This window comes from Bos indicus, chromosome 17 (genome assembly GCF_029378745.1).
Source record: "Bos indicus isolate NIAB-ARS_2022 breed Sahiwal x Tharparkar chromosome 17, NIAB-ARS_B.indTharparkar_mat_pri_1.0, whole genome shotgun sequence".
Lineage (NCBI taxonomy): Eukaryota > Metazoa > Chordata > Mammalia > Artiodactyla > Bovidae > Bos > Bos indicus.
The window spans coordinates 71,995,267-72,015,402 of record NC_091776.1 but is presented as its reverse complement, the minus strand read 5'-3'; the positions used below and the strand labels follow the sequence as shown (position 1 = coordinate 72,015,402).

At 62.6% G+C, this 20,136-nt stretch overlaps 1 protein-coding gene across 2 annotated transcripts; it reads left to right on the top strand.

Annotated features, from left to right (window-relative positions):
- Positions 1–1,439: 1,439 nt before the first annotated feature.
- Positions 1,440–19,472, top strand: PPIL2 (peptidylprolyl isomerase like 2). 2 transcript variants are annotated; one of them, XM_019977722.2, is made up of 21 exons: positions 1,440–1,566; positions 3,786–3,835; positions 5,040–5,085; positions 6,723–6,785; positions 7,572–7,623; positions 8,466–8,517; positions 10,735–10,826; positions 11,329–11,418; positions 12,074–12,149; positions 12,746–12,906; positions 13,744–13,819; positions 14,157–14,263; positions 14,413–14,502; positions 14,693–14,726; positions 15,129–15,246; positions 16,764–16,820; positions 17,195–17,267; positions 17,362–17,424; positions 17,531–17,670; positions 17,866–17,986; positions 18,433–19,472. In XM_019977722.2, exons 1-20 carry the CDS (start codon positions 1,535–1,537, stop codon positions 17,960–17,962), a joined length of 1,569 nt encoding a protein of 522 aa, XP_019833281.2. In that variant the 5' UTR covers positions 1,440–1,534; the 3' UTR covers positions 17,963–17,986; positions 18,433–19,472. The 2 variants fall into 2 exon arrangements, with proteins under 2 accessions (XP_019833281.2, XP_019833282.2); XM_019977723.2 differs by lacking the exon at positions 6,723–6,785.
- The last annotated feature ends 664 nt before the right edge of the window (positions 19,473–20,136 follow it).

Sequence of the window (20,136 nt, the reverse complement as noted above, 5' to 3'; positions counted from 1 at the left end):
CAGTGGGTGACGGGAGCTGCCTGTGCTGTAGTGACTCTGTGACCCCTTTGGGCCTCACTTGATCCCACTGAGTTACAAGACTACCAGTTTTTGCTATGTCTGGCCCCCAAACACAAGCCTTAGAAACAGTGGTCTACTCCCCCCATGGGATGACAATGAGCCAGTGAGTTGGTTTCCAACTTGGCGCCTCCCTAAAGAGTTTCAAAGACATGTGACTCTGATCACCTTGCATGCTGACCTTAAAATCAACCTGCATGTGAGATGTGAGTCCTCACAAAGTGTGGGATGATGCTGGCCGGTAGAGTAGATGCTGCTTGGCCCCCCAGGTGGCACCAGTGGTAAAGAACCTGCCTGTCCATGCAGGACATGTGAGGGACACCGGTTCCGTCCCTGGATTGGGAAGATCCCTAGATGAGGGCATGGCAGCCCACTCCGGTATTCTTGTCTGGAGAACCCCCAGACAGAGGAGCCTGGCGGGCTACAGTCCATAGGGTTGAAAAAGAGGCACAGCTGAAGCGGCAGCACGCGGCACGCACCTTGCTTGTGACTGGAGATAGCAGACAAGCAGTTGGGGTCCTGGCTCTTAGGGACGTTATGTCTCACCCTGCAGAGAGAGAGTGTGTGTTTGTGTGCATGCGTGGTAAGTCAGCACACAGATAGGTTAGTATAGGTTTACAAGTGGCGACAAGCCCTTGTGGGAGTTGAGATGGAGCTGTATGGGCTGACTGGCTGGATAGTGGTACTCTGAGGAGAGTGGACCCTAGAGCGGGAGGAGGAGAATTCTGCTTTAGCAGACATGTTGAATTCGAGTTCACTGGGTGCCAAAGTAGAGGGCAGGAGTCAGGAGTGCTGGCCATTTAGTGTTGGCAGTCAAGGGATACAGGCGTTTAAAGCCACGAGCCCGGGCAAGATCACCCAGTGCTTGAGTGTAGAGGGAGGTCTGAGGCTTGGCCGGGGGCACCCCAACGTGGTGGTCCAGCCGAGGGAAGAGGCCGAAGGGATCACGAGGGTTTTGGACCTTCGTGCTTGATGGCCACCTGCCCCTGGGTCGCCCAGGAGAGGGGGCTGCAGGCAGTGGGGTCCGGGTGAGCGGTGAGAGGGCGGATAGTGATTGTGGGTGTCCATCTGGAGATGTCGGCCTGGGGCAGAGACGGGGCCAAGGCCGGGTGGCCTTAGGGGCTCCGAGCGGAAGACCTGAGAAGCCAGGTCAGGCCAAGGCGGGTTTGGGAGGGGATGGCGTTGAGCTGCGGCCAGGTAGGCAGGCCAGGTAGGTGGTGCACAGAGAGGTGCAGAGACAACGAGGCTTCGATGCCGAGACTGCCCAGCCTCAGAGCGCAGGAAGCGCCCGCGCCGGGCGGGCGTGCACTCGGGGTGGGGGCGGGGGCAGCCAGGGACCACAGTTCCCGGCGTGCCCAGCGCCTGCTTCCGGGGCGGTTTGGCGACACCCGGAAGTACTTACGGACTTCGTCCGAGGCGCCGCGGTCTGAGGTGTGTTTTTCCCCCGTTTTCTGCGCTCGTTGACCCTGCCGTCGCCATGGGGAAGCGACAGCACCAGAAGGACAAGATGTGAGTTGAGCCGCCACCGCCGGGAGCGGGCTTATCCTCCCCGTGCCCCGCCCCCGAGCTCCTCTAGACGCCGCTTCCCCGGAAGCCTCCGCCGTCCGCGCGGGCCGCCCCCTCAGGCGCGGGTCTCCGGGGCCCCGTTCTCCCCGCCCCCGAGCCCCTCTAGACGCCGCTTCCCCGGAAGCCTCCGCCGTCCGCGCGGGGCGCCCCCTCAGGCGCGGGTCTCCGGGCTCCAGTCCCCTCGGCTCCCCAGGCTCGCCAGCTCTTCCCTGGCGGGTCTCTTCGGGCGCGGTTGTCGTCCCTCGCCCCCCAATCCGCTCCCGAGCTCCAGCATTTTCCAGTTAAACCCACTTGGGCCCCCCAGCTGCCGTCGAATGTCTTTGGTTTTCTTAACAGCCAGACGATATTCAGGACTGTTTTCCTTTAGATGGACTGGTTGGATCTCCTTTCTGTCCAAGGGACTCCAAGAGTCTTTTCCAAGAGTCTTCTCCAATGGTTTTTCCAGTGGTCATGTATGGATGTGAGAGTTGGACTATAAAGAAAGCTGAGCGCCAAAGAATTGATGCTTTTGAACTGTGGTGTTGGAGAAGACTCTTGAGGGTCCCTTGGACTGCAAGGAGATCCAACCAGTCCATCCTAAAGGAGATCAGCCCTGGGTGTTCATTGGAAGGATGATGCTGAGGCTGAAACTGCAGTACTTTGGCCACCTGATGCGAAGAGCAGACTCATCTGAAAAGACCCTGATGCTGGGAAAGATTGAGGGCAGGAAGAGAAGGGGACGACAGAGGATGAGATGGTCGGATGGCATCACCGACTCAGTGGACATGGGTTTGGGTGGACTCCGGGAGTTGGTGATGGACAGGGAAGCCTGGCGTGCTGCGTTCCATGGGGTCGCAGAGAGTTGGACACGGCTGTGCGGCTGAGCTAACTGAATGGCGAGATGAGGACGATCTGTGTCGACCTGTGGTTTTCCGCTTCCCTTTTGACCCCACTTCAGTCAGCATCTGCCCCCGTTGCTCCTGTGGGGCTCCCTCAACTCCGGTGGGGCTCCATCCGGGGGTCAGCTCTCCGTCCTCGCTTCCTAGGGTGCACCTGACTACCTCTCTCCCTCTGAAGCCCTTCCTCGGTGTCTGGGGCACCACTCTCTGTTTTCGGGTTTCTTCAGAGAGGGTGCTCTCTGGGTTCCCTCTGCTGGGTCCTCCCCTTCCCAGACCTCCTAGGTCTCCTCCCCGCGTCTCCTCTGTATTTTACATCCTCCTCGGGTGATGGCTCCAGCCTGGCTTACAACACCGCCCCTGGAAGATCTGATGGGCTTGTGGAGTTCAGTGAGTGAGCCCTGCTGTGGAAGGAACTTTTTGCTCGTGGAAGGGACTTTTTTTTTTTAAACCTTTTTATTGAATTTGTACCAGTATTGCTTCTGTTTGATGGTTTGGTTTTTTGGCAGCAAGGCATGTAGGATCTTAGCTCCTCCACCAGGCACGGAACCTGCACCCCCTTCATTGAAAAGCAAAGAGGAACTCGTTCACTGTCAGCACTTGAGCCTGCTCTTCCCGTTTTCCCCTCCTAGTGGTCACACCCTGGCTCCTTCGCTGGGGTCAGAAGCCTGGGAGTCTCCCTCTGGCTCCTGTCCCTCAGTAAGTCCTGGCACGTCCAGGAGCTGACCGTGTCTTGCTGGTCCCCCCATCCTCTCAGGTGGAGATTTTGCTGCTCCGTCTTGGACCTTTGTAGTTGCTCTTCGATTGGTTTCTGCTGCCTCCTGCTTGGCCCTCTGCACACCACAGCCAGAGTGACGCTTTGAGGACTCAGGGCCCTGTCAGAATCCCCCCAGCGCCTTCCCATCCCGCTTGAATCCAATCCAGAGTTCTCCCATGGCCCTCGAGGACCCTGGTGATGCGACCACCCCCAAGTCTCTGTCCTCAGCAGCCCCTACCTCCGGGCATGCACGGTCCCTCTACCTGGAAAGCTCTCCCCCCGGGTCTTCATGTGACCAGCCACTTCTCACCGTTAATCTTACTGTTAAATTGAGTTCGTTGGCTCAGGAAGACCGTCTGGGTTTGCTCACGGGTTTGTGTATGGCCCGTGTCTGTGTTCTGTTGTGATTATCACAGTGTGTCCGACACATGGCAGGTGTTTAATAAGCATTTGCCAAGTGAGCCAAGTGACTCGGTCATCAGTTTCTTTCCAGAGACTCTGTCTTCATGAAAGTGCTTCTGTCTCTTCAGGTACATCACTTGTGCTGAATACACTCACTTCTATGGTGGCAAGAAGCCAGGTAAGGTGTGGAACCCCCCTGTTCCCTTTGGGTGTGTGGCGCAGTTAAAGGGTGGTGCCTCGCTGTAGAGTGAGCCTGTGAACGTTAGCAAGAGGGCGGACGCTGCAGTGCATAGGCGGGCGGGGGACGCAGCTCACAGGAGAGGCGGCACGCTAAGCGCTGGAGGAGGTGTTCGGGCTTGGTGGCGGCTTCTTTCTCTCTGGCTGTGACGGGCTGTGTTGCTGCGAGTGGGGGCGACTCTTCCTGTGGAGCTGGGGCTCGGTAGTTGTGGTGTGGGTTTGGAAGCCCCGCGGCAGGTCACATCTTCCCAGACCAGGGGTGAACCTGTGTGTCCTGCGTTGGCAGGTGGATTCTTAACCACTGGACCACGAGGGAGGCCTTTTTTCTTAATGTTGGTGATTTTTTTTCTTTTAAACATAGGTTAAAATAGTGTCTGGTCTATCAGTTAGTAATGCAGAGGACGCAGCACCCGCAGCCGTCGTGGCTGCGGTCAGAAGAGCACCCTCCCGCTCGCTGCCGGCCCGGAACTGGCAGGCCTGCTGGGAGAGCAGAGCCGGGAGGGGCCCGGGCCGGGGTTAGCCTGCACTGTGCCGTGGGAGGATCCCCCCGTGGGGTGTGCTCTTTCCTCCAGGCTCCTTCTTGGTGTGTTTTGGTTCTGTCTGTTTTAGACCACAGCAGTTTTTGCAGTACGTAATTTACGTCAACGTTTTCTTTTCTTTCTTTCTCTTTTTTTTAATCAGGCTTTACTATTCCTATTAAAGTATAATGGAGCTACGATACTATATTTCTTCCAGGTGTACAACACAGTAATCTGATACTTCTCTACTTTGCACAGAAAACCCAAAACAGGCCCAGTAGCCATCTGTCGCCACGCACAGTTACTAGGATGCTGGCTGCAGCCCATGCTGTTAGGTTTCGTTCTTACGACTTACACGCGCTTTTAATTTTTATTTGTTTATGTATTTGTGTAAAATGTACTTACTCATTTGGCTCTGCTGGGTCTTAGTTGTGGAACGTGGGATCTAGCTTCTGACCAGAGTTGGAACACGGATCCCCCTGCACTGGGGACATGGAGTTTTAGCAGCTGCACCACCAAGTCCCAACATGCACTTTTTCTTAAAATGTAGCTGACTTGTTGGAGCACATTTGTGAAATTCTTTACGGAATAATTATCTTGCCCGACCTTTGTTTTCATCTCACACAGATGTCCCACAAACAAATTTCCGTCGTCTGCCTTTCGACCACTGCAGGTAAGAGTTGGGAGAGCTTCCCCTGTCTCGCACGAGTGTTCTGGGGTGCTCCCCTGTGTGACAGTGAATCTGATCCCCAGAGTTGCCGGAGTGGCTTCTGTCTGCGTCCTCCGCTCAGCTCTTCCCTGGGGCCAGAGAAAGGACCCAGCAGTGGAGAGAGCTGGGTGGCTTTCTAGCCAGGCCGTTGTCTTTAGCCCGGTGCTCACCTCCCAGGGCGGTGTGCTCTGTCCTCAGGGCACCCGCCAGTCCAGAGAATCCGTGCTGGGCGGGCTGAGCTCCCTGGCCCAGGCGTCCCATCCAGGAAGTGGTTTGGCTCTGGGCTCCGGGCTGTCATGCTCTCCTTTTGGTTCCGAGTCTAAGCAGCAGCAGCAGCAATATTCGTGCTACGTGGGCCTCCCTACCCCCTTTGCTGGGAATGTAGGGCCCTGGGGGGCACGGAGGGGCACTGCTACAGAGTCGATCACAGGCCTTCTCCCCACTGGGCTGCAGGGAGTGCGCAGGGCTGCGGGGCCCCTTGGGCCCGTTTCCCCACATTCGAGCCGTGGTCAGCTCTGTCCTGCACAGGTGTGTCTACACTGCATGCCACCCCCGCCCCCACCGGGTTCTGAATCAGCAGGTCAGGGTGAGCCTTGAGAGCTGGCCAAACTCTCCTGATGACCCCAGCACCGCAGTGAGGCTGGTCACCCAGCTGGCACGGGGCAGGGAGGGGCAGGGAGGCCCCAGTGGAGAGAGAGGGCCTCACCTGCCTCACTTGCTGAGGACGCAGCTGCGGCCTCGGCGTGGGCGGCGGGGTTCTGTCCGCCGCCAGCAGCCTTGTCGTCCGCCTCCTGGGAGTGTGGCCTTGTGAGTGGTTTTGTGGGATCTTTGGTTCCCGGAGCCTCCCAGAGGCTCTGTGTCTTGCCCGGGAGTGTGGTCTTGTGAGTGGTTTTGTGGGATCTTTGATTCCCGGAGCCTCCCAGAGGCTCTGTGTCTTGCCCATTCTGTAACTCCTGGGGTTCTGGGGGAAGACGTGCCCTTGAGGCCCCATTGGGAGAAGGTGTGTGTTCACGCTGTTGCTGTTGGGAGCTTGCCTCGTCGTTGACTCCTGCTCTGGTCAGTCCCAAGTGGTACCCGGGGCTGGAGGAGAGCCATGGGCCACAGGGAGCAGCTCCCTGGGGTGGCGTCCAGGGAGGCGAGCCTGGTGCTGTGGGGTCTCCAGGTCCCAGGGTCTGACCCCCGCCGCCTGACACGTGGGAGACAGAGGCACGAACAGCCCAGGTCGGAAGAGCCCTTGAGGGCTCGCGATGGGAGCCCAGGCCAGAGAAGAGGCAGCCCCCAGGCACCGGGCGCCTCCACCTGCGGGTGCCGCTGCCCCTGAGCAGGCCCTCCACAAGGCGGCAGGTGCCCTGCGACCCCCGCCTCCCTGCATCGGAGCTTCCCGGGCACCAGACCTGGCCCGCGTCATGGGCCTGTTCCTTGGAGTATGCAGGAGCAGTGCCTGCTGCGCAGCGAGGAGTGGGCGGGCCCCCCGACTGCGTCCGGCTGCCCCGCCGGCAGCTCTGGGTGGGGAGAGGGCGGCGCCCAGGAGTGACTCCTGCCCCTCAGTCTCTCTCTGGGTGGGGAGGGGGCGGCACCCAGGAGTGACTCCCGCCCCTCAGTCTCTCTCTGCAGCCCTTCGCCTACCCGGTGTGCACCCCGGAAGGTGTCGTCTTCGACTTGCTGTGAGTTTTCCCTTGGCTTCTAAGCTGACGGATGTGGTGAGGTTGCTGGCACCCGCCCGAGACGGGGCAGCGGGAGGGTGTGGGCTGCAGGCAGGGCCTGGGTGGGCCTCTCGGGGACGGGAGGGGCAGCACCGCTCTGGCCTCAGCTGGGGGCCCCCAGCGTTCTGATTCACACTCCCGGCTGCTGGAACGTTGGAGAGCATGTAGCTTTCACGTCATGAAGGCAGAGCTGTGGCGAGACGCCTGCCTTTCCGGTGCTGCCCTCGGAAGCCTCGTGCCCCGTCCGTGTTCCAACGGAAGCAGGCTTCTGTCGTTCCCCTTGACTCAGTCTCGCTTCAGAAAACGTGGAAAGCGCTGCAGAGTGAAGGGGAGACGGGCGCTGTCAGGCTGGAGCCCTTCTGCCTGGGAGGTGTCTGTGGGAACCTGGTAGAGGCCACACTGCGAGGGCGGTCCCAGATCCATTCCTCACAGTCACAGCGGCAGCTCTCTGCCCCTGTCGTTCAGAACTTCGTGGAAGTGTGGTTCTTGAGGCTGGCCCAGCGCTTCCTTGTAGAGCTGTGGCCACACGTGTGTAGGTCTTGCCGTTAGTGTTGTTTATCCACGTTTGTGCACAACTGCAGTAAACCCCCGAGAGGCCAGCGATGCCTGTGTAGCCAGAAACACTCTTGCTCCCGAGATGAGGCGGAGAGAGGGCAGAGCGGCCCCCAGCTCCCCGGGCAGCCGCCCCCCATCCCAGCCCCCAGCTCTGGCCCGTCGCCGTCTGACGCACTTTGTCTCTTCCTTCAGGAACATCGTTCCTTGGCTTAAGAAGTATGGGACCAACCCCAGCAACGGAGAGGTAGGTGGCCATGCAGGAGCTTTGGTGAGGTCGGCGAACGCTCTGGTGTCACACACGTGCGCGCGGCCCCTCTTCCCCACACCTGTCCTCCGTGGAGTATGCCCCCCACGTGCCCATGTGTGGATCACACAGTGGCACCCTCCTGCGGGGGCACTGCGGGCTTTGGCATCCTGCTGTTACCAACGCTGGCCAGGCGCACGTGCAGCAGCCCCCAGCCTGCTGGCCCTGGGGCTGTGTTTTCGGCCTGGCAGCTCCTGGCACGCTGCCCTGGAGGAGTCGAAGCCTTCCAGGCTGCTGCTGGTGGGCGTGAAGGGGATTCGGGTCCCAGACCCTCAGAGGTGCTAGGCGTCCCACCCCACTGGGTGATGCTCCTCACGGGCTCTGTGGACGCTCTCCCACTGCTGACGCGCCATGTGTGCCATGCGGGAGAGAACGGGGAACGGTCCCTCCCGCTGCAGCCCTGCACACTGTCACAGGCCTGGGCCCAGTTCCGCTGCGCCGGCTGCTCTCCGTTCCCTCGTGGCACGTCTGCGGTTCACTCGCAGCAGGGTGTTAGTGCTGCGGTGCGGGGCCGGCTCTGTTGCGGAGCAGGACCAGGGGCCAGGGTGCTACCCCAGAGGAGGACAGGGGCCTGGGGTTGTCGGGGAGCAGCGCCAGTACCGTGGAGACCCAGGGCGGGCGAGGTGGGGCGGACGGGCTGGGCACACCTGCCCCGAGGGGGCCTTGGCCTTCTGGATGGGAGTTAAGGCGGAGAGAGCTGCTGCCTGCCGCACCGGCCTGGTGGCCTTGGCACCACTTCACGCTAGCTGCTTGTTTATTTTTATTAATTCCGTTTCTTCCAGAAACTGGATGGGAGGTCCCTGATCAAGTTGAACTTTGCGAAGAACAGTGAAGGTGAGTAATCCTTTCCAGACGGCTCGAGGAGTGGCCCGAGGGACCCGCGGCCCCACCTCTCACCAAGTTCTCACCTTTTGAGCAGGCTGGACACTTCCTTTCCATTTCTTAAAAACGTGATGCTGTCTTCCTAGAGGCACAGGTAGTTTAAAGCTGGGAACAGATAAACTCAGACGCCCGACAGCGGCCGGAGGGAAGCTGGAGCTGGAGCTGGAGCTGGAGATGGGCGGCCCACAAACTCGACTCTCGACCTTGAAATCATCAACTAAGATACAAGGCCAAGAGGGTGCTCTCTAGATGAAGAGTAGTAAAATATTTAAAAAGGCACAGTTGAGGGGATGAGCCCTCACTGTGGGGCACTTGGGCATTGTGGGCTGAGCTGGGCCCTGGGGGCACAGGCCCTGCCCGGCTGTGGCTCTGGTCCAGGTATCACTAGAGATGGAGCTGCTCAGGCTGCGGCAGGTGGGTGGCTGGGCTGGGGGGCGGGGGCTCTCGGGCTCTCTCCACTCAGCTCAGCATTGGTTGTCCGCCCCAGCCCAGTGCTGGGTCCTGCTCTGCACCCCTGCGTGCCCTCCACTGTTGCTTGGTGGACGCTGTGTTGAGGCAGCCTCCATGAGCACTGACCTTGTTCTCAGTTTGTTATGGGCTGGGGCGTGTGCAGGTGCCCTGGTGGAGAGCAGGGTCAGGGTTTGCTGGCGGGTGGGTTCTGGGGATGCGTGGAGGCCGGCCAGCCCCCAGCAGGTGCAGACGGCAGTGAGGAGCCAGCCGGCCTTGGCGGCCTGGACAGTCTGTGGGTGCCGGGGAGCTCCCTGCTCTGAGAGTGGCTCCTTCACAAGCGTTCACTGAGTGCCTGCCTGCCGCATGCAGACGGCACGGGCCAGGCCTCTGTTGAGATGAGAGGGAGGGGGCTTTGGAAATGAGGTCACTGCAGTGGGTCAGACGCGCCCTGTCATGGGGTCAGAGGTGAAGTGGGCCAAGGGAGAGGGTCCGGGGGCCGGCTGATGGGGTTCGAGAGGGAGTCTGCAGACAGGTGAGACATGAGGGGGCCTGTGGGGAGAGCGCTCCAGGCAGAGGCCCAGGCGGGACAGGCCCTGCGGCACGGGGTCCGCTGTTACTTGCACGGTGTGAGTGGAGCAGGGGCGGGGGCTGTGGTCTGGGGCCAGCTGAGGCAGGGAGCCCAGCAGTGTCTCGGGCTCTGGACAGTCACTGGAGGGCTCAGAGATTCGAGCAAGAAAGATCTGACCCAACTTGTTTTTTTTTTAATTACTTATTTGGCTGTGCCGTGTCTTAGTTGGAGCACGTGGCATCTAGTTCCCGGACCAGGGATTGAACTTGCATTGGGAGCGCAGAGTTTTAGCCAATGGACCCCCAGGAAATCCCCCTCAACTGTGCCTTTTTAAATCTTTTACCACTCTTGATCTAGAGAGCGCCCTCTTGCCTTGTGTCTTACCTGATGATTTCAGGGTCGAGAGAGTCGAGTTTGTGTGCCGCCCGTCTCCAGCCCCAGCTTCCCTCCAGCCGCTGTCGGGCGTCAGTTTATCTGTGCTCCCGCTCCGCTGTGTCAGTGCCTTCGTGCCAGTTCACGCTTACATATTTGAGTGTGTCTCTAAAAGCTAGGGACGTAAGAAATGAGCCCACTCTCGTCGTACCTAGAAAGTTAATGTGAATTTTTTAGTGTCAGATATCCAGCCAGTGGTCCAGTTTCCAGAATGCCATTGTAATTATTTTTTGCAGTTTTGAGGTCAGGGTTCTTAGAGTTCATACAACTCCAGATCTCTCATCTCTACGTGTCCCCCTTGCTGCAGCGTCCTGTGGAGACTGACCTGCACAGGCTCCCCTGGGGTTGGGGGGCAGCGGGGCAGGGAGGGGCGCCGGAGGGTCAGGACGGGGCAGGGTCTGAGAGGGGCTGTGGTGGGGTGTGCGGGGCTGACTGGTCGAAGGGGCAGCAGGCAGGTGGGGAAACAGGCTGGTCCCCAGGGCAGAGGGTGGCTGGGTGGGCTGGGGCTGACGCCAGGGCCGTCCTGCACGGGGTGGAGTTCCTGCTCTCGAAGGAGGGGCCTGGGCAGCCCCTGGGGAGGCCCCCCCAGGCCTGCTGCCACGGGGTTCCTGCTCCCTTTCTCTGACCCCACACCCCCACCCCACCCCTGTGCCCTCCCTGACCCCGCTCCACCCCTGCACCCTCCCTGACCCTGCCCCGCCCCTGCGCCCTCTCACCAGGGAAGTACCACTGCCCGGTGCTCTTCACCGTGTTCACCAACAGCAGCCACATCGTGGCCATCAGGACCACCGGCAACGTCTACGCCCACGAGGCGAGTCGTCACGGGCCCTGGTGGGGGCACTGGGGGGGGGGTGGGCCTGAGTCCCCGGAGGTCCCGGGCTAAGAACCACCGATCAAGCAAGGGATGGTGGCCTGCCTATGGCCTCCAGGCCTGGACCAGGCAGCTCTACCCACTGAGCGGGTCCTAGTTCCCAGGCCCTGCAGGCCTGCAAAGACCTTGGAGGGAGCCCAGCTCCAGGCCCTGCCTGGGGCACGTAGGGCTGGCGTTCCTGCTCTGGGCCTGCAGCCTGTGGGTTTTCACGCCCACCCCTGGAGCTTGGCCCCTTGGGGCTCTGGGGTCATGGGTTGGGATTGGGTGGAGATGGGCGGCTGGTTGGGAGCAAGATAGCAGGGACCCACCTGGGGCCTAGGAAGGGCCCGCCCTCCTGAAGGCACACTCTGGTCCCCTCCTTTGCCCTTCTGTGCTCCCGGGTGGGCTCTGGGCTGCAGGCTGCGGGGAGGCACTGTGACCGTGGCCTTCCTCCTGGCTGTAGGCGGTGGAGCAGCTGAATATCAAGGCCAAGAACTTCCGAGACCTGCTGACGGACGAGCCCTTCTGCCGACAGGACATCATCACCCTGCAGGTGATCACCCTCCTGGCTCCCTGCCTGTGCAGCCTGGCAGAGCCGCTCCCAGCCATGGGTCACCCCAGGCCTCTGTACAGGCTGCCGCCGCAGTCTGGGGCTCCTGGCTCCCTGCGGGGGCTGCCCCCAACTCATCTCTGCCCCCAGAGCGTCTCCAAGTCGAGGCTGTCCCTTTTCAAGCCTGAGGGCTGGGGCAGGTGCCCAGGACCCAGGGCGAGCCTAGAGCACGCCTGTCGGTGTCCCGAGAGCCCCGAGTGGGCTCATGAGAGTCACGGACGCAGAAAATCAGGGGGCCTGGTCCTCCTGTGGCTCGTCCTGTTATGACCTGAGGCCAGTGCACGGCCCTCCCCCGGGGTGGGCCCTCTGGCTCCGGGCAAACTGTGGGGTCCGCCTGGCAGCTGACTGTAGGGGGTGGCCGGTGGGAGGTGTTGGGAGGCATCCTGTGTCCTGTGCTGACGGCTGGGGGCGTGCTTGGCTGTGAGCGGGCAGGTGTGCAGCTGGGGAGGGGTTTGCAGCCCCGTCTCCACCCGCCCCTGCCGACCCCCGGCCTCTCCCCAAGCCCAGGCCCCTGCCCGGCCCCTGCCTCCTCCTGCCCAGCAGCTGTGTGGCCCAGGACATGCCGGGTTCACTGCCAGACACATTCTTTGTGCCATAGGACCCCACGAACTTGGACAAATTCAACGTTTCCAATTTCTTTCACGTTAAGAATAACATGAAAATAATTGACCCAGGTACGTACAGCCTGGCTACCCAGGGGCGAGGGGCTTGGGGAGCAGAGCCAGCACCCCTGGGGGATGCTCCCCACCCCTCGGCAGAGTCAGGGGGTCCCAGCCTGCTCTGCACAGGCCTTGTGTGTCTTGAGCTGCCGTGCCGTCCTGGGCTGGATCAGCAGGGCCCCGGGGCCTTGGTGTGTGGGGACCAGCTGGGCCATCAGGACGTGGCCACAGGCCCCGCAGGGCTGCTTCCTCTCCTGCGTCCCTGGGGCCTGGGTCGCCCTCTCCATGCCCCTCAGAGATGGTCCGTTTCTCACTGCAGGGCTGGGCCAGGCCGTGTGTGATGGCCGCCGGGGGGCAGGAGGGCCCCAGGAGGGGTGGCAGTGTGACATGGGGCTGTGACCCCGGGGTCTGGCTGGGGCGACGGCCTAGCCCCCGCTCTCTCCACGGGCTTCCCGGGGCTGTCGTGACCCGGAGGCTGTGATGGACGGAGGCGCTGGTTGCCCTGGCCTCGTGCCCGGCCGGGCTCTCAGTGGCTCTGGCCCGCTGTGCCCTCACGGCGTCTGGGGACGGCACTGGGCCTCGGCTGCTCAGGACCACCGTGCCGTCTCTAGATGAAGAGAAGGCCAAGCAGGACCCGTCTTACTATTTGAAAAACACGAACACGGAGACGCGGGAGACGCTGCAGGAACTCTACAAGGAGTTCAAAGGGGACGAGGTGCTGGCGGCCACCATGAGGGTCCCCGAGAAGGCGAAGGTGGACAAGCTGAACGCCGTGAGTGGGGGCGCTGCCCTGCCTGGCCGCACTCCTGGGGTGCGGTGCTGGGGGGGCTGCCGGCAGCCTCCGTGGTTCCTCACCACAGAGCAGCTGGGGTGTGGGCAGGCATGGCCCTGCGGAGCTGGCCACTCAGAGCCAGAGTGACCCCGGGGTGCCGAGCTGCCGGGGAAGGGGGGCAGGTGGTCCCGGGGTGCCTGCCGCTGGCCTCACCTGCATGTCCCACCCCCGTCCTTGTGCTTGGCCCTGGGTCCCCGTCGGCCGTGCGGGCACTGCGACTCGTGCCCTGGCCTGTTGGGCCCTCAGCCGCCCCTGCCCCTACCAGGCGGGGCCTGGGGCACTGGGGCGGGGAGACCCCCTTTACACAGCCGGACAGGAAGGCAGGTGTGCTAAAGACAAGGGTGTGTTGTTCATGATTTTCTCTAACACAGCAGCTCTTAGTGTTTTGATGCATTTTCTTCTGATTGGAAGAAATCTCTTTGTGTGTTTAGAAGGAAAAAAACGTTTTATCGTGGATGATTTTTTCCTGTAGGAACTTGAAACCTTTAAAAGGGCGCTCGAGTGCCTAGTGCTCTGAACCCTAGAGGCGCCCGCGCTGCCTGGCGCGCTCTTCCAGGTTTCACCTAACACGAGGCTTGGCAGCCAGGCCTTCGGCGCAGTTGAAGCCAAGGGTCGCGGCCAGGCTCTCCCTGGGCCCTGCAGGAGAGGCCAGCGTGGGTGGGCGTACTGTTCGCCCAGGAGAGCCCCTGGCATCTGGGGGTGGTGGAGGGAGGTGAAAGGCAGGCCCGGGGTAGAGGGGCGGCCCCCGTGCTGAGCACCGGTGCGGTTTCCCCGCAGGCCCACTACTCCACCGGGAGGGTCAGCGCCTCCTTCACGTCCACTGCCATGGTTCCCGAGACCACACACGAAGCAGGTAGCACCTGGCCCCACTCCTTGTCTGTGGCGGCCGAGCACAGGTGTCCCCCCTGCCTACCTTGGCTCTGTGGGCTTGCCAGCAGCTCGCCAGTGGTCAGGCGGGGACAGGCCCTTTCGAAAGTGGGCTTGTGTCTGGGTGGGGGGCGTCCATTTGGAGGCTCCCCTGAGGGGCCGCCCCGCCCAGGCCCCAGCGCCCTCCCCTCTGCTGGTCTTGGCTGGTCAGGGCCCACCGTCCCCCAGCCCCCTCCTCCTCTCCCCTTGTCGGCCCCCGGTGCCCGCCTTTCCCCTGGGTCCCCAAGCCCGGACAGGCGGGCAGCTCAGGCGTCTCCTCGTAGCGGCCATCGACGAGGACGAGCTGCGCTACCAGTTCGTGAAGAAGAAGGGCTACGTGCGGCTGCACACCAGCCTGGGCGACCTCAACCTGGAGCTGCACTGCGACCTGGTGCGTGGGTGCCCCCCTGGGAGCCCAGCGCGGCCGCGGGGTGGCCGGGCTCGCCACGTGCACTGGCCGAGGCCCGTCTGCGGGCCCCGGGAGCCCTTCCCCCCGCCGAGGCCGCCGTGTGACTCGTCAGGGCCCTTGGCCTGTTTCAGACGCCAAAAACCTGTGAGAACTTTATCAGGCTCTGCAAGAAGCGATACTACGACGGCACCGTCTTCCACCGGTCCATCCGCAACTTCGTGGTGAGTGCCGGCGCCGGCTGCCCCGCCCGGGTGCGGAGTCCTCCCCACGCAGGTGCTGAGCCCTGGTGCCTGGGGGCCTTCTCGGGCCCAGCCCAGCTGGCCACATCGAGCTTGTGGGGGAGATCCCATCGTCCCCAGCAGAAGCTGGGGGCTCACGGCGGGGCTCCTCACTGGCGTGCTCTTCCCGCAGATCCAGGGAGGCGACCCAACAGGCACCGGCACAGGTGGGTGTTGGCGCTGGGCCCCTGGGGCGCCAGCTGCACCGAGGGCCGTGAGGGGAGGGCGTGGGGCCCCAGACCCACGGCCTACGGCCTCCAGCCCCGTTTCCTCGCTCTGCGCTGGTGGTGAGGCCTCCTTGGGCCCCCGGGGCCCCCGCCTGGCAGCAGACCTAGGGGCCCAGGGACAGGGGTGGGCTCTGCCCCGGGGGCTGCTCCTCCAAAGCCCCCCAGCCTGCTGGCCGCTTGGGCCAGCCCACCGTCTCTCATGTGGAGTTTACCCTGAGGGCCTGTGGCTGGGGCTCCCGGGCAGCTGGGGCTCCTGGGCAGCTGAGGGTGGGGGCCCTGGGGCAGCGAGGTTTCTGGGCTACCTGGGTCACGGTCATCCTGCTGCCCTGGCCTCTCTTCCAGGCGGGGAGTCATGCTGGGGGAAGCCCTTCAGAGACGAGTTCCGGCCCAACCTCTCGCACACGGGCCGCGGGGTGCTCAGCATGGCCAACTCGGGACCCAACACCAACAAGTCGCAATTGTGAGTTGATGGGGGCAGTGGGCAGGTGGCGGACTCCGCGGGCTGTCGGCCTTGCCCAAGGTCATGCCCACCTACGTCCGTCGAGCCAGGAGGCCGCCCCACGCTCAGGTGCTGCCTGCTGAAGGCTGACCTTGTTAGCAGGAGGCGGGGGCACCCGGGGCTGCTGCAGGAGGCTGCACCACAGCCTCCCCCGCTGCCTCCCCACGGCAGTCCCTGGGAAGGAGGAGTTTAAACACGCTGACTGCTTAGCTGCCTCCTAGCTGCTTCCGGCAGGTGTTACAGTCCGCGGGGAGGTGGGGTGTGCGCTTGGGCCTGCAGTGGAGTCCGCCTCTTGTGCAGGGTCCCGGTTGTGCCTTCGTGCGTGTCTGGGAAGCCATGGGGGCACAGGGCGTGTCTGAGTGGTCTGGTGTCTCTGAGCCGCCCCTCCATGGGTGAACAGGGCCTTGCTGCTGCCCGACGGTGAGGATGCCCATCGGCCTGGCATGGCTTGTTGGCCCCTGGCCGTCTTAGGCACCAGTGGAGCAGGCCAGGCCTCATCCAGTGGGCGGGTTTGGTTATTCTCGTCTAAACGTAGAAGAGTGTGCAGAACTCAGGGTCTCAGGCCAGAAGGAAGGGTGGCGACCAAACCCGGGGGACTTGTCCCAGTGGTTTTCCCTGGACCTACCTCAGCGGGGCCCCTGGGGAGCGGCCCACAGAAGAGGGACCTCCCGCCGACCACGAGGAGGGCCTTCGGGCCACCCTCGACGCCAGCGTCTGTGGGGCCTACAGCGTTCCCCGAGGGCGGTCCCCGTGCTGTTTCCTGTCTGCTTTGCTGAGTTGCTTATCCTCCGACATGGACATGATTCCAGTCGGAGCCGTGTGGCGTGTTTTAGAGGATCAGGCAGCGTGAGAGCCTCCAGGTGGGGACGTGCCTCGGCTTTCCAAGGACGTCTTGTATCTTTTTAATGTGACTTCACAGTTCCTGCCCACGGGTGCCCTGCCTTCCTGCGGACAGCTGCTCCTGGAGGGTTTTGTGGTTTGGGACAGCTTGGAAATGGAGCTTCTCTTTCCTCATTCTGGGGTGGTGGTCGCTCACGTAGAGGAAACTACCGGGTCCATCTAGGTCATGGGGGGCGCAGTTGCCGAGTGGCGTCTATCCGGGTCCTTATCTGAGAGAGTCAAGGCTTTGTGGACACTTGTGTTCTCAGCTTGAGGGGTGGGTGGACTCGGGTCCCTCCGGATGGGCTGTGCGGGGCCGGTGAGCAGCGTTGTCACCTGATTCGGCTCCCGGGCCTGCTTTTCCAGGCGAGGTTTCGGAGTTTGTGTGTTCCTGGGACATCTGTCCCTGGGGTCGTGTGTTTTCCTCCTGTAGGCTGTGGGTGCAACCCTGAGGGGTCAGCCTCTCTGCCGTGTCCGTGTGTCTGTCCCAGCTGAGACTGTGGACAGTGCACTGGCCCATGTGGGAGCTTGGCCTGGGGGCACTGAGGCAGGCGGGTAGGGAGGCATGGGCTCTCCCTGACCACCCCGTCCTTCCCCAGCTTCATCACCTTCCGCTCCTGCGCTTACCTGGACAAGAAGCACACCATCTTCGGGCGGTAAGGCTCTGGGCAGGGTCTGTGTTGGGGGTGGGTGGCCGCCTCCCCCAGGCCAGGCCTGTGCCCCCTTGTCCGGTCTGTGCGCAGGTTGCAGGGGTGACCCTTAGACCCAAGACCTGCCCCCCGCAGGCTCTCCCTTTGCAGTCCCAAAGCTCAAAGCTGGGCCATGTCCTGTCTCTCCACCTTTTGTCCAGGACTCGGTGTTCACCCTTAGCGCCGAGTCCTCTGCAGACGTGTGTGTGGTTGGGTCCCGTCAGTCTGTGCTGGCAGCCGGCCCACCTGCTCACAGTCTGTGCCCCAGTCTGCAGGGGTGCCTCGCGTTCAGGGGTGCTCGTGCCGGGCACGTTCTCAGGTGCCCCGTTGCCCTGCTGCAGGGTTGTTGGGGGCTTTGACACACTGACGGCCATGGAGAACGTGGAGAGTGACCCCAAAACTGACCGCCCTAAGGTATGTGCCTCAGAGCAGAGGGCCCTCCCCTTGGGCTTGGAGCTGGGTGGGCGGCGGCAGGTGGGGGGCCTGCTCATGCCCACCTCCCCGCCAGGAGGAGATCCGGATTGATTCTACCATCGTGTTCGTGGACCCCTACGAAGAGGCCGATGCTCAGGTGAGGAGAGGCCTGGGGGGACGGCTGTGCCCGCGGCCGGCCCGGTTCTGTCCCCGGAGCCCCGCCTGGGCCAGCACTCGAGCCCGCCTCCGCCCGGCCCCCACAGATCGCCGAGGAGCGCAGGAAGACGCAGCTGGAGGCAGCGGCCCCCGAGAGCACGGCCAAGAGTAGCCAGTCCCCGCAGGGGAGCCAGGGCCCCCAGACGTACCGCCAGGGGGTGGGCAAGTACATCAGCCCGGCAGTCACGTGAGTTTCCCCAGTGCCCACGCCCCGCGTCCTGGGGTCAGAGCCTGTCAGTGGGGGTCAGACGGAGGCTCCAGGACTGCGCTGTCAACTGGGAGGGAGCTGGGGAGTCGGGACCTGTGCGGCCCTGTGACGTGCAGGGGCTCCTCGCTGGGGGCCCACGGGCACACGGCAGCTCGTGTTCACTGTGCCCCCCAGGAAGCGGGTAGCAGAGGAGGAGCCGTCCACCAGCGCAGCTGTCCCTGTGGCCAAGAAGAAGCCCAGCCGCGGCTTTGGGGATTTCAGCTCGTGGTAGCAGCCGGCCGCTGTGCTGGATCCGGTAGGGACTCGGGGCTGGGTGCGCGGAGCCGACTGTCCGCCCTTCAATAAAGCTCTGGCTGCTGCCCGAGTCCTCTCCTGGCTCCCTCCCTGGGCAGGTGGCTTGGCCCGGCCCTGTCTGCCATCTCGGGCTTCCGGGGAGGAAGGGCCGTCTTCTGATCCCCGTGCCCCCGCCAGTCACCTCAGGGTGGCCGGTCCACTTGGTGTGGTCCTCCAGCCAGTGGTCACCTGGGACCTCAGACCAGACCTTCTGACTCGGGGGGTACAGCCTCGATGTTCCGTTCAAAAACCTTTTCTCCTCTTGCTTGGGTTCACTGGGCCTACCCAGCCCCAGGGCTGCTCCCTCTGCTGTCAGGACAGGGGGCTCCCACTGTCTTGTCTGGGGCTGAGCGGGGGCCCTACCCTGGGACCCGGCCTTGTGCTCACACTGACTGGTGCCCTGCGCAGGGGGTCCTCTCCCAGCTGAGGAGCCGCAGAGCCCGTCCTTCCCACGTCGCCCCCTGCAGCCCTCCCCCTGAACATGGCCCTCAGCTTCCAGAAGCACCACAGACGCTCAGGACAGCCACCTCCCAGGACCACGTCTGCTCTCACTGGGAGGCCCACAGCCTCCCTGCAGCCCTCGCCCACTCTCAGCCCTGAGCTGCCGGGTCAGCACGACTGCCCCCCGCCAGGCTCCGTGCCCACTTCTGTCCCGTCTCTCCTCACCCGAAGCCTCATGGCAGCGAATGCAGCCAGCTCTCGCTTCCAGAAGGTACTGTGGCTCTTCCCATCTCTGCTGCTGGGCCCGGGCCCACAGGTCCACACACATGGTGGCGCCTCCCCCGCTGGAGGCCCACTGGGACTCCTCTGAGGCCTGTGACTGTCCGCGGGACCTGGGCTCCACAGGGACTGTCCAGCCCCACGCCTGTGGCCAGGCCGCCCTCCCCCGTCTTCAGGACCGGGCGCCAGCTCCTCCTCAGCTGGGAACTGCTGGGCAGCTCACTCAGTCCTTGGGAGCCGGGGTCACGGGTAGGAGGTGTGCGGGGCGCTCGCCTGAGGCTCCTGGAACGGGGCACCCCGCCCGCATCAGCTCTTGAGGAGGGAAGCCGCCGCGGGCCCCTCACTGCCCTGCCAGACCGCCAGACCATCGATGCTGCTGACCAGGAGGCAGCGAACGTTGCAAGCTTTATTTTGGAAGCTCACGCAGACAGAGCATGGAGGGCCGGACACGGGCGGTCCTGCTTGGGGAGCACGCCTTTGGGCTGGCCTGGGCTTCTGTCTGTCCGTCCATCCATCCAGCGGCCGGGGCCACCTGCCCTGACGGAAGGCCAGCCACCCCGGGCTGCAGACCCACAGCTCCACAGAGGGGACAGGCCCGGCCCACCCAGAGCCTCTGACGAGGGAGGGTTTACATCTGAGCTGCAATTGTACTTTCCTAGGTGTTAAAACATTTAGATTGTGTAAGTCCCTGCTGAAGGCATCAGGTAAAGTAAAGGACTTATGAAACAGTTCCCATTTCTGATTCCTCCTGTTAGCTGACAGATGTCATCAAGAGTAAGCATTTAGGTATAAAAATACTATATATATATACTTATATATACACGTAGGTATAAAACAGCCAGAGCTAAACCACGTTTCTAAAGTAAACGTGCAAAGGACACTACGTGGTGGACTTAAACACATTTATAATCCTGGTGTCACCGCCCACTCTTCCCAAGGAAAAAAATATCTTAAATAATTTAAATAAAAGTCACGGGGTAATAGCTAGCCTTGTAGGAACTTAAAGGGGACGTCCAGCACTTGACCCACACGTCTGGCTGTGGCCTCAGGAGCATTTGTCCTTGAAGCCACTCACGGTCAGTTTGTTTGGTTTTGAAAGGAGCTCGGGTTTTGCAGAAGACCCACAAGGAAAGCGGCTGAGAGCCTTGGTTGGTGTCAGCTTCAAAGCCGTCCCGCACCACGGGGAAGAAGGCTGCCGCGCCCCCAGAGACGGCCCAGAACACACGGGCCACGTGTGAGTGCAGTGGACACGGGGGCCGCAGGAGGCTCCTCAGCGTCCAGAAGCATCTGCTGGAGAAGCGTCTGGCCGCCGGCTGAGGCTTGGGGAGGGGTGCCGGCTCAGGCTGGCTCTCAGGGGTTTGGACTCAGCCCTCAGGGCAGGCGCCCGCTAAA